Below are 12,562 nucleotides of genomic sequence, written 5' to 3'. Positions count from 1 at the left end.
TGCTTCTAGACTACTACAAGATCATTACTTAGATGCCAAAATTGTATAGAACAGATAGGCTTTTCTTGACAACAATACAATATTTGATCATGTTAATAAGTAATTTACACACACATAAACACATTTATTTTAATTTTATAAATTTACACAACTTTTTCTTCAACAAATATGTAATTTTCGCCTTTACTCTCTATGCATTGAAAATAAAAATGTGAAGACAACTAAGTTATAAAATAAGATTTGATAGAATTAAAGACATTAATTAGATTTCCACATTCCATAATAATAAGTATGAATAGTTTCTAGTTAACTATGTCTCATTTGTTTATCATCAAGATAATAAAACTGAAGAAAGAGAAAAAATATCGTACTTTAAATTAACCCAGAGCAGAAAGCGGGGAGATTCATTGTTACATTTTAAAATAAATCATCCAGAATTTTTTTTCTTACAATTTAAATTATCCATGGGTTTTGTTCCAGAGCCCACCCATGTGAAAAGAATTTGGAACAAACAATCAGGTTTTTGTACAATCGTTGTCCACCTTGAATTGAACCCACACCGGGTCTTCAAATGCAGAGCATATCACGCCAGGGCATACACCAAGCAACCGTATATAAAACATATTTATCACTTTAATGGCAGGAATCTACGAAAATGCCGGACCACGTAATAAAGAGAAGATGCCAGAAACAGAGTATTCCACCTCTGTGCAAATCTTCCCAACTTCCCAATACATTCGCCCAAAACACCCACCAATCTCTTCTTCTGGTTTTTCTTCCTCTTGAGAATTATAGGCGAAGTCTCCTGCATTCGCCGAGCAAAGATCAAGCAAGCAACCTTGCTTCTAAAAGCCTTAGGCTTCTTCTCCCTTTTCTTCAATACATTTTTCAGTTTACTAAGCTTCGGTGACCGAATCTGATCGTCTATTTCTCTGCCACTGGTCACATTGAGGGCGGTCCTATGGACTTCCAAAGGTGACCCATATTCAGGCTCATCTGATTGTGAAATAGAAAACACGCTATCAATATAGCTAAGCAGGCTGTGCTCCTTCATTCCATCCATGGAAACATGGGTAAGCTTCAAAGTCAAGTGCCTTTCTATGTCATCTTCAGGGGTGGTGTCACAGAGCATCTCTTCTTCCTCAAGACTCTTCTCGGCGTCGAGAAGAACCATTTGTCCGGCAAAAGTGTAGCCAGAGCCGGATCGCATTGACAAGGCTAAGGCTAATAGGCGGTGGACCAAGCCACGTGCCAGCCACGGAAGCCACGATGCGGCCTGAGTGGCCACCGTAGCTGCCCCCAAAGTATCATTGCGCCGCTTCAATACCTTGAGCACCGCCTGCATTATAAAAAGCCCTAGCCGCGCCACGTTAAACAAATCCTCTAGCGGGCCCGCCGCTAGGCCCGCCCACAATGTGTAAAGAGCGTGTGCTACTGGCATTACTTTGGGGACTATGTCATTCCTGGAGACGATGTGAACGAAGTGCTTTTTGTAGCGTTTGTTAATGTGCTTTGCTAGGGCTGAGTCTGCGAAAAAAGGGCACCCAAATGTGTAGCACTGTAGTTGCTCGTGGCACCACCGTGGCGTTATTTCTAGCAATCGTAGTGTTAGTAACGATGCCACGGCGCCTCCTAAAGAGTGCCCCGTTAGAACCACGTTTTCGCCTCTTATTAATAACCTTCTGAAGTACTTCAACGGAATGCTTTTTGCTCTGTCCAGGAAACCTGTTGCATATTGGCAAACGGTAGAGAAAATGAGTGACATCCTGATCTTGACAAGGCTATGTTAAAATGTTTTAGTCACAAAGGCTCTTGATAGTTCAAGTCCCACAACAGTTCAGAAGGCAAATGAAAAATTGTTTCTAATTTTTTTTATTTTAAATCAATTTAACTTTTTACATCAGTTCGGTTTATTTGGTAAGTTTTTTTTTTTCTTAAAATTAAGCTTTCAGATTACATTTGATAATGTCATATCAATGTATTTTTCTTTGAATTGTCCAAAAATTGAAACAAAATAAAAAATAAAGAGAGACTAAGAATTATGTTGGAGCATTGACTTGATAATTTAAGATTTGTTGCTTTTTTAGATCAAGAGTACAAAGTCATGTTTTATTGATGCATTGATGTGACATCACATGATTTGCTGTTTTTTAGATCAAGAGTACAAAGTCATGTTTTATTGGTCTGTTGATGTGACATCACATGATTTGTTGCTTTTTAGATCTAAGTGATACATTTCATTCAATTATGGTTGTATGATTGCTACTTATCATCTACACTAACAACTTTAAAAGTTACAAATATTGGTGTAATATTGTTAAAAATAGTGGACATTAAATCAACAAATGTTATTACAACTATTGAATGAAACAAGCTCAACAATTGAATCCAAAATTTGTAAGTTTTGAATTTCAGTTATAATGAAGATTTTAAAAAAATTCTGAATATATTAAAATGATAAAAAATATACAATAGATTTTCATTTTACAAATTTCTGTTTATTTTTATTTAAGTGTTGTAGTTTTATTGTAATAGTATATTTTTTACAATATTATGTATCAATTTTAAATTTTTTTTTATTGTTAGTTTAGTTAAAGGACTATTTCTTATTTATGTATATGATCTTTCTATTATTATAATTCTTTCCATAAAATTCTATTAATAATGATGTTGATATGTTTCTGAATTATGCAATCTACCAAAATTCAAGTTCAAGTATCCTAAATTTTCAATTTAATCAAAGAACAATTTTTTATTTATACAACAGAAGGTGTATTTTTAATTTAGATATAATCTACTATGTAAAATTCAAATGACAATTATGATAGTATATCTCCAAAGTTCAAATTTCTTACCTTTTTTAATCATGGATAACTTTTAATTAAAATAAATACACCTTCGTTACACTGTAATACCAATTTCTAAATACTTCAATTATTTTTTAATTAAAACTATTTTAATAATTTACACAATGATTTTTGGATTCAAGTGTCTATGCTTTATTTTTGCATTAGAAATCATTGTACAAATGATCAAACTCTGGAAATTTATAGACTCTAATATTTTTTGATGTAATTTTTTGATAGTTCATAACAAAAAATTTATCAATATTTCAAAAAAAAATTATAATAAAATTAATTTAATAAAATTATTATCTAATAATATTAAGTTTTCACAATCATAGATTATAATTTTTTGCATCAACTGTTCCCATCCCATCCCATCCCATCCCATCCCATCCCATCCCACTCCTTGATCCATCATTGCATGGTAAAAAGAGCTGAATTTTTTTCAGCCTTCAGCTCTCTTTATTATCATCTCTGGATGATTTTATCATCATCCTATCATGAATGAAAAAGTGATTTCAAATATTGATACAAAAAATTCTAAAATTCTATACAATGAAATCATTGTCATCCACATTCTGATCAATTAATTAATAAATACAATCAAATATCAAAAAATTCTATACAATGAGATCATTGTCATCCACATTCTGATTATATTTATTAATTAATATTTCAATTAATTAATAAATACAATCAAATGTGGATAGAGAATGCTGGATGCAAAATGCCTTATGCGAGTTTAACGGAGGTCTCGCGTTCGAATCCGAACTAATTCGACCAAAAAACAACAAACAAAAACCCCTCAGAATGTTCGAAACCCTGGTCGATTCTCTAACAAAACAGAAACGAAAGAAACTTCAAAATAAAACTTAAAACTTGTAAAAACACTCAGTAATGAATAACAAAGGCAGAGAATGAAATAGATGACCTGCATGCGCAGCTCCTACGCCCAGGCTCATAGACCTCTGCATCATATTGAGATCCGTAAGGGCGTCCAAAAATCCCGTGGTGCCTCTGCAGGCGACTATCATGTGACCGCAGGCTAGGCTTTTCACGACCAGCAGAACCTGTTTGCTGCTCCCGAAACCCTCATTTCGCAGCTCCTCTTCTGCGAAAAACTGGTACTTTGCGGTCTTAGGGAGGCCGAGCTCCCCGTCGAGAATAGAGAGCTCCTCCTGAGGGTTTCTGCTGTAAGCCACTGCAGAAAGAATTAGGGCGTCTACCAGCCATACCGGATGACGATCTTCCTTGATTATTTGGCTCAGCGACGCCATGGATCTGCTTTCTCTGCAAATAATAATGCTTCCATTCCTCTTCATGGATGAAAAATTATATATGAACACAAATTCCTTTTGATTTGCACCGAAAGAAAAAGAGAATCTCTTTTGAAATCTTTTGCAGATCTGCCCTTTCCACGCAAACTGCTTGTTCAAACCCTAACAAGGTACAATTCCTTCCTTGCTTCAAAATATACTAATTTATTCTGTTTGTCTGCAAAAATCTTCTGTTTGTTAATAGATAAACGTCATTACCTGTTGTGATTATCCATTTGCCTCGCCATGTGTAATCCTCACAAGACTTCTGCAAAAAGGTATTTTATCTCTTCTACTCCACTCTAGAATAGTTGTTATGACATAGTCTTATCAAATTTAGTCAGATAAGTACATCCTCAGAATTAGTGGAGTAAATTATTTGCTGGAAAAACAATTTCGATCCTTTTACGCTGTTTGGACACGACACAGAATCCCATTAGAGACAAACTTAGATAAATTCTGACATTATTGAGAAGACCGAGCGGGGACAAACGGAACGGAAATGGTCAGCAAATGATATTTTCTTAATCATTATTCACTAAAACATTATATAATTGAATTTAATATGAATATTACAAACCATTTATTTGTCATCAAGTTTCATTCTAATAAAATATAATATATAATAGTATATTATATAGTATATATTGTATAATATATATGTTTTTTTGATGAGTTAATTGCTGGTAGGGCCAGCACCTATTATTATTAAGATGAAAGTAAAATTATACGTCGATATATGACATATAGTCGAAATCACCCCCTCCTAATCGAGTTTCGATCACACAACATCGTTTATCCGACAGTAACAAAAAAGAGATACCCCATTCCTACATCTAGCACTGTATGCTTAACTGACAACAAAAGACTGAACTACCAGGGGACTCATCTATCCATATCCCAAAATACAAATTTCAGACCAAAAGAGAGCACTATACTTCAAGAAACATTTCGAGCCCGCCTTGCCACCTCCACATCTTCTCGTTCCTCCTTCATTCTGGGCAGCCAACTTTCTTAGCTCTCAAGATGACCAGATAGTCCTGTCTATAGTTGGCACGGGCTTTCGCTTTTGTAACCTCCTCCACATTAGGCTCATCTTCAGCAATCCATTCCTCTCCACTCCCCAGCTCCAAATCCCCTACAATCTCTATGGCATCCACCACATCAAATTCATCTTCATCTAGGAAACCTTTAATGGTCAAGTAGACCCAATGCTAATCGTTCTCCTCAGGTTCCTTGATTTTGGCTACATACAATAGAAAGTTGATACTCCTATGTATCTCATCCCTCTAAGCCTGCAACAACTCCGCATTTTGTGTTTGTGCAATTGAATATTTAAGCACTTCATGCCCTCTAATGTAATACTTCTATAGGAGGGGATTGAGGAGGTTATTATCCACATTGTCAATCGCCGCATCAATATCGCCCAAAAATGCATGCTCGAACACCACACGGGCGCATAATTGTCTAGGCAATATTATATCACGTGCATTTATATTGGGGGGTTTAATATCCCAAAAATGAGGATACAATATATTTCTTATTGATGAAAATAGGGGGGTTTTTAATTCAAGCTATGAAAAAATATGATATTTGGTGAAAATAGGGGGTGTTTTAATTTAGGTTGTGTATTGGGAGGGGGTGACAAAAAAGCAATTTAGGGCAATAGTTTTTGAAAATAGGGGGATTCTTTAGTATGCCATGAATGCATGTGCTATAACTCAGGTTCATTAAGTGAAGCCCTCGTGGAACACCATCTAGATGATTTTTTTCGCCTGCTCCTTGTAAACCCCCATATATAACACCACGGCCAAGAAAAAGACTGAAATATCCAAACTGACCCTATGCTTATGATATGCCATCAAAACTCCAACCCAAGCACTTTCTTAACCGCATGCATTATGTACAGGTGGTCATTCAGCAAAACCCTCACTAGTTGTTTATCTATAACTTCACCCCGAATGCCATTTGTGGTTTTGTCGATTTGAGGATAATCAGTGTATCTATCACTCTCAACATAACGTTTCCAACTCAACCATGTAATGTGGAAATACCTCAATGTCCAATTTAAAGACAATCGATCAACTCGATACCTAGTTCACACGGGCCGTCATAAATGACTCATGAAATGTGCCTCCATCATAAGTTGCCTTGAGTGATCTACAATCTTTCCTCATGACCATAACACTTTCATCTTGCCCATCTTCGGGGAGATCGTACCTCTACATGCTCTAATGATAGTACAACACATCTCAACTAAATCAGGGAATATTTATTTGAGTGTTACTAACATGATTAACTATCGTCGCTTAGTACCTTAACCTTGAAGATAACCAACTTGGTGGTCTAACTCAAGCATGCCACCTAGAACCATGCAATACATGCCACCTCATAGGTGTCCAATTCATCACCAATTGCCTTCTTTGCCAACTCATCTGGTATGGTGTTTCCCTCACGATAGATGTGACTGAGTTTTAAGTCCTCCAATTCCTCAATTAATTTTCTAATAATCACAATCCATTTATTGAGATTCTAGTCAAGCATAGAGTTCTTGCAAATTGCATTGATTGTGATCAGTAAATCATCCTTGAGATGTATTTTCCTTGCCCCGATTTCTTTCCCCAATCCTAGTCCTCTGAGCACAACCCTGAGTTCTGCAACATTATTTGTAGACAATCCAATGAATTCCAACCTCTTTACTAAAATTGACTCAATCTCACCCCGCACTACACAGCCAATACCACTGGGGCCAAGGTTGCCGCTCACTGCACCATTGAAATTCACCTTCACCCACCCAATTTCTGGGGCATACCAACGCACCTCATTTCTCAACTTCTTTTCCTATATACTGTCACTGTTACTAACCATTGTAGGGATAATCATTCCACTCAAAGCCTTCGTCTTTTTATCGTCTCATTGAGAGAAGACACTATTTTTTATTGTTTTAGTTCTTGCCATTGAATTGACCAGTTCTGTAATGGATTTCTCAATCTTTTTTATTAGCCTTTCCCTAGGCATCACTTGCTCTTTAAAAATTATTTTGTTTCTCTTTCCATACCTCCCATACAATTGTTGAAGGTATGACCTATTGGAAACCAATAACACTGAGAGGGGGGGGGCGGTGAATCAGTGTTATACCAGAATAGTAAATTTTAGCCTTATTAAAACATGCATACACCAACCGGTATACCAATATAAACAGAATTGAAAGAAGTAAAGCAACTAATAAAACAATCACATAAATGAGAATCATAACACACAGATTTATACGTGGAAAACCTCAAAGAGGAAAAACCACGGTGGGATTTGTGACCCACAATATCAATCCACTGGCCATATGAAGAGATATTACAAAATATGAGGGGACTGCACTTGCAGGAAGGCTTACAACCTAGAGCACACTACTCAAACACAATAAGAGCCTCACTGACTACAAAAAATTCCAGACTACAATTCGGAGAAGTGTGAATTGCTTAAGATATCATCTTCTATGCTAGAATACAGTTCCAGTTTAAGCTCTGTGTATTCCAGTCTGAATCCCTAAACCCTTTACTGGAATAACCCTTACAATAATTTCCTCACATACATGATCTCTCTAATATATTTCGCATCATATTAAATTCACATATGCATCACCATGTCCATTGTCTATCTATATCAAAATGATCTATCAAACTGTCCTATATACCCTATACAAATTTTACATGCCTTATGTCGGCTTACAAAGATATATACAATATCAAATTACATGTCGACCATATAACATAAATGTATAAACATTAAAATCAATTTACTGATGCCAGATCCAAGATATGTTGGCCTCCAATACCGACAACATTTACTAAACCATGTCGGCCTACATTGTCGGTGACCAAAGAAATCCTCCTGTCCTGCCAGTGCCGATGCCAAAGTAGAATCTGTGAAGTGCCTGCCGTTACACCATAGAATCAAATCATGAAGCTGAAACACAAAATCATGTTGCCATCAATGACAACATAGTGAAACCAACCAATAGAGTGTCAATTGCCAACAATCTCCCCTTTTGGCATTGATGGCAACACTCATGTGAAAAATGGTCAAGGTTTCATTTGCCAGTTTCATCCTGCCCTACTCCCCCTGAGTTGAATATGCAAAATACTCCAAAAATCCAAAACTCCCCCTAATGTATACAACTCTTTTTATTCTTTTTCACATCTATACTACTCCCCCTTTGACATCAATGCCATTAAAAATTCTAAAAAGAATGTCAAAGAATAAGAACTGTACAATGAATATGCCCAAAAATGTCTTATCGGAGCTTGACCAACTTCAAAATTTCGGATAAGCCTTCTCCAATAACTCCACATAAGTATCCCAGCTAGTTCCGAATGTGCCGGAGATAGATACAAGTCCACTCGATAAATGTGCAAAAGATTCTTTCTCATTTACCTCTACTGGTGTGGGCTTTCCCACCATATCCATGCATTCTTTCTTGTGTACACAGAGTGAATCCAATCATGGACTCACCAAGCCTCTCAGACTTCTGGCTCTTCTACTTATTTTGTCTCTTTCCTTCTCAAGAGTAGAAATTTGGTTCTCCAAAATCAAAATTTGACCATCAATTGATGTATTCAATGAGATCAATCCATCAAAAGAGTTAGCAATACTTGCAATTTTTTCCTGAATCTCCTTTATCTTTCTATCCACATTTGCTGTAAGTATTTCAGTATTACAACATATCGTATATATATTTGTACATTGTTTCAAATAATTTTCTATTAGGATTAACTTCTCCTCACTCTTTTTCTTCTCTGTTTCAATTACCTGATCAAGAGCGGCTCTCTTAGCCTGAGTAAACCTTTCTAGTGCTTGCCGATTTGATATTTGTTGTCAGGATTGGAAGTCTTTTGACATATGCTCAATGATTACCTTAAGCTTTCCAGATGGGCTTGCTTCATTTTCAATCTTACACTCCAGGACCAATCTGTATAGAACAGTGATTGATTGATCTATAATCCCTTTATCTGTGGATCCCTCCTTCATCAATTTTTGTGCAACCATCATCATTAGTTCAGTGGGAATCATCTCTATGATGTATTTCTTTTCTATCTGAGAAGTGTAAATTGACAATAATGATGGATCAACAACTGGTACCTTGTCGGATTCCCCTATTTTCTCCTCTGAAGTTTTATCCTTTACAACCTTCTCACTTGCATCGGTGGCTTCACCACTTGGTGCAGTCTGTGTAATTGCCGATTCCTCTGTAGGAACAGTAACCTCAACCTATACATTTGTATCCAGAGGACAATTGTCCTCAATATTAATATCCCGTACAATTTTAGCTTATTCATTCTCTATATTAACCGGTATCTCAGTATTTGTTTGTACATTTGTATTCACCGGGGGCTCAATTTCCACTATCTTAATATTTTTCAAAACTGAGGGTGAAGTACCCATAATCCCCTTTCCTTTTCCTTCAACCGGGGTATCTACAGTATCTGTCTTGGTTTCCGGTGAAGTAAAGAATCCTTTGTTTTCTCCCAAAAAATTAACCCATGCTATTTAAGTCTCCTTTATTATTTCATTCACTCTCCCTAGAATCAGACTGGTTATCCTATGTTTGCTATTGAAGACTTTTCTATCTACCACCTCAAGTGTATTTTCCATTTCATCAGGAGCTATAGTAACACACAAATACAATAGTTCTTGAATTTTAATGTGTTTATCCTCTTGCATAGTTGATAATCTTCTAGCATCTAACATGTTATATAACTCAACTGGTATTTGATTTTCTATTTCTATTAAGGCTTTCTTATAAATATCCAAGTATAATAGGATTGCTTCCTCTACCTCTACCTCTCTTTGTTCATCATCCTCTAAGTTTTCATAATAAAATTAAACATTCTTCAACATGCCATCTTTAGTGATTTCATGTACCAATTCTGCATAAGTTTTAGGTGAAACCTTACGAAATTCAGTGTCATTCTTCTTCTTCCTCTTTGTAGTACTGGATGCAACTGCAGGTGTAGCTTTTAATGCTTGCTTTTGTGCCGGTATTTTGATTGTAACCTTCCTAACCGGTTGCTTCTTTGCTTTTGCCTTTGTTTCCTCTGGTTTCTTCCTAACAACCCTCTTGAATGCTAACGGTGTTTCATCCTTTGATTCCGATTCTGCAGTAACAAGTTCAATATGAACTTTCAGACACTTCCTCTTTCTACCTTTCTCCGGGACAACATCAATTAGTGCTTTTATGTCCTTTGAGACCTTCTATACAAATTTGCTTGCTTTTCCTTCCTATTTCTCTTTTTTCTTCCGGTTGAACTCTATTTCAACCTCTTGAGTTTTCTGCTGTGCAGTACCACATGGCTTCTCTGCCTCATCTATTGGTGCATCTATCAAATTTTTTGCATAGGCATCAAGAATTTGTGCATCCACCTCATAGCCCATTTCTTCAATCCAAATCTTTCGGGGCTTAACTGCTTCCATGAGAGTCTCATCCTTCTTTACCATGAAGCATATGTTGGTAGAATATTTTTCTATCATATGCTTAGGTACCCTTACCCTAGACCTCATAGATTTTTGAAATGCCTTAAAACACCCCCAATACCTTATCATCTCTCTGACTTCCTAATGCAACAATTGACTATTTCAATTGTCTTCCTACCGAGATGTCAAAAGCCCATTGCCTCTTACCAGAACCGGGTGTATCATTCAGAAAATATAACATTAGGAAAACTAACAAGTTCCCATACTAGAATGTACCCTTCTTCTCACCCTTAATCTTCCTTAAGTTTATTAGCAACTCATCAAGCATCCAACCACATAGATCTAATTTTGTATTATCTCTCATCATTTTGTATGCAGCCAAAATATAGGAATTGGAAACAAAATTTAGTCGGTTTGACTGAGTTACCTTATACCCGATAATCATGCTACCAAATTTGATGTCCGTGTTGGCGATAGTGCTCACTTTCATGGATCTTTTGTCTGATGTAGCGCTGGTGATCTTCCTCACAAAATCATTTGAAACTTTCTTGTTTGGATGTTGCCCTACCGATGGCAAACCAGTGATTGCCCGAATGGCTTCCTTGGTGATTTTGTAAGTTCTGTTCAACCATATAAATTTCCCATGTACTCTACTCAGTACATATCTGATTATCTCATCCTCAAACTCTAGAATATCCAAAATGTCTATAAACCCTAGTTTTTTAATATGTTTATATGCCAGTTTGATCTTTCCAGATTCTCCCATTAGCTCACTCATATACATGCCCTTAATTTCTGAAGTTCCCAAGTCCTTGATATGACAGTGAATATATGCCCTAACATCGTCTACATACACAACTCCCTCTAGAATGCGAGAAAATGCTCCAACCGAATCTTCTAGGGTAGCCACATGTGGATATCGCTTGAAAATTGGCTTGGGGATGTCCTTGACCTCTACTACAGTTGGGTTTGCAACAAAAAAAGGAATAGATGTTGATCCCACTTCCATGTTTAAAGATAAATACCTTTTGATCGCTTTCAATGAAAACCTTCAACAAATTCTTCCAGATATTGGTGAAATCACTCAAGAAGAAATCTGATTGCCTCTGAATTGCCTTTGATTGCACTTGGTCGCTCTTAATTGCTCTGAAATTGCTCTGAATGCAGGGTGATTAACAATGAAGTGTATTCGACCTTTTAACCTTCAAGAAAAACCCTAATCTTCCATTGACATAAATGACTGCCAGTGAAAGATACTGGATCTCGCTTAAAACATATCCATGCTGGATAATCCTCTCCAATATCTGGAACATTTTCTAGAACCTCTTCCCGGGGCATATGCAGCATCTTAATGAATTTTTCCTACCCCTAAGGTATCTTCCTCAGATACCAGATGAGCTTCCTGTCGGCGCAGGAGCAACCTCTTCTATCGGATAAGTAACCAAGACATTCCCATCTGATGTTTGTTCTTCAGTCTTCCTAACCCATCTTTGAGTATGATCTTGCGAGATCTCACTAACCTTCTCTTTTTCCTTTCTCATTTGATCCTCCATTACTAACCAGTGGATTTATGCTTCTACAGAACTTAGCAATATGTCCAACCTCATTACATGCATAGCATGTAACATTTTTCCTTTGAATTGCTTCACTAAAACTGGTGAAATTTCTTGACCTGCACTGATTAGCCATATGTCCAAATTTTCCACAAGCATAGCATTTTACATTCATTCTACAATCTTCTATCTTATGACCAAACTTATTGCATTTAGAACATTTATCGGGAGCAGAATCAGGGTTCGGATTTGCTTTGTTTCTACATTGCCTAGCCATGTGACCAAATCTATTGCAAACAGAACATCTACCATTGAATTTATACGCATTAAATTGCCTTACCAATACCTTATGGTTTTGACCTTCATTAGTAGTATCAGAACT

The 12,562-nt window shown here is 36.5% G+C and overlaps 1 protein-coding gene across 1 annotated transcript; it reads right to left on the bottom strand.

Moving 5' to 3' along the window:
* Window positions 1-352: 352 nt before the first annotated feature.
* On the bottom strand, window positions 353-4,520 carry LOC131042593 (uncharacterized). Its single transcript, XM_057975904.2, has 2 exons — window positions 3,778-4,520; window positions 353-1,725 (listed from the first exon to the last, which is right to left on the bottom strand). Exons 1-2 carry the CDS (start codon window positions 4,166-4,168, stop codon window positions 629-631), a joined length of 1,488 nt encoding a protein of 495 aa, XP_057831887.1. The 5' UTR covers window positions 4,169-4,520; the 3' UTR covers window positions 353-628.
* Window positions 4,521-12,562: the final 8,042 nt, after the last annotated feature.

This window comes from Cryptomeria japonica, chromosome 2, assembly GCF_030272615.1.
Source record: "Cryptomeria japonica chromosome 2, Sugi_1.0, whole genome shotgun sequence".
In the NCBI taxonomy this organism is placed as follows: domain Eukaryota; kingdom Viridiplantae; phylum Streptophyta; class Pinopsida; order Cupressales; family Cupressaceae; genus Cryptomeria; species Cryptomeria japonica.
Note: the sequence above shows the minus strand (reverse complement) of the source record. Positions and strands in the feature narration are given on the sequence as shown.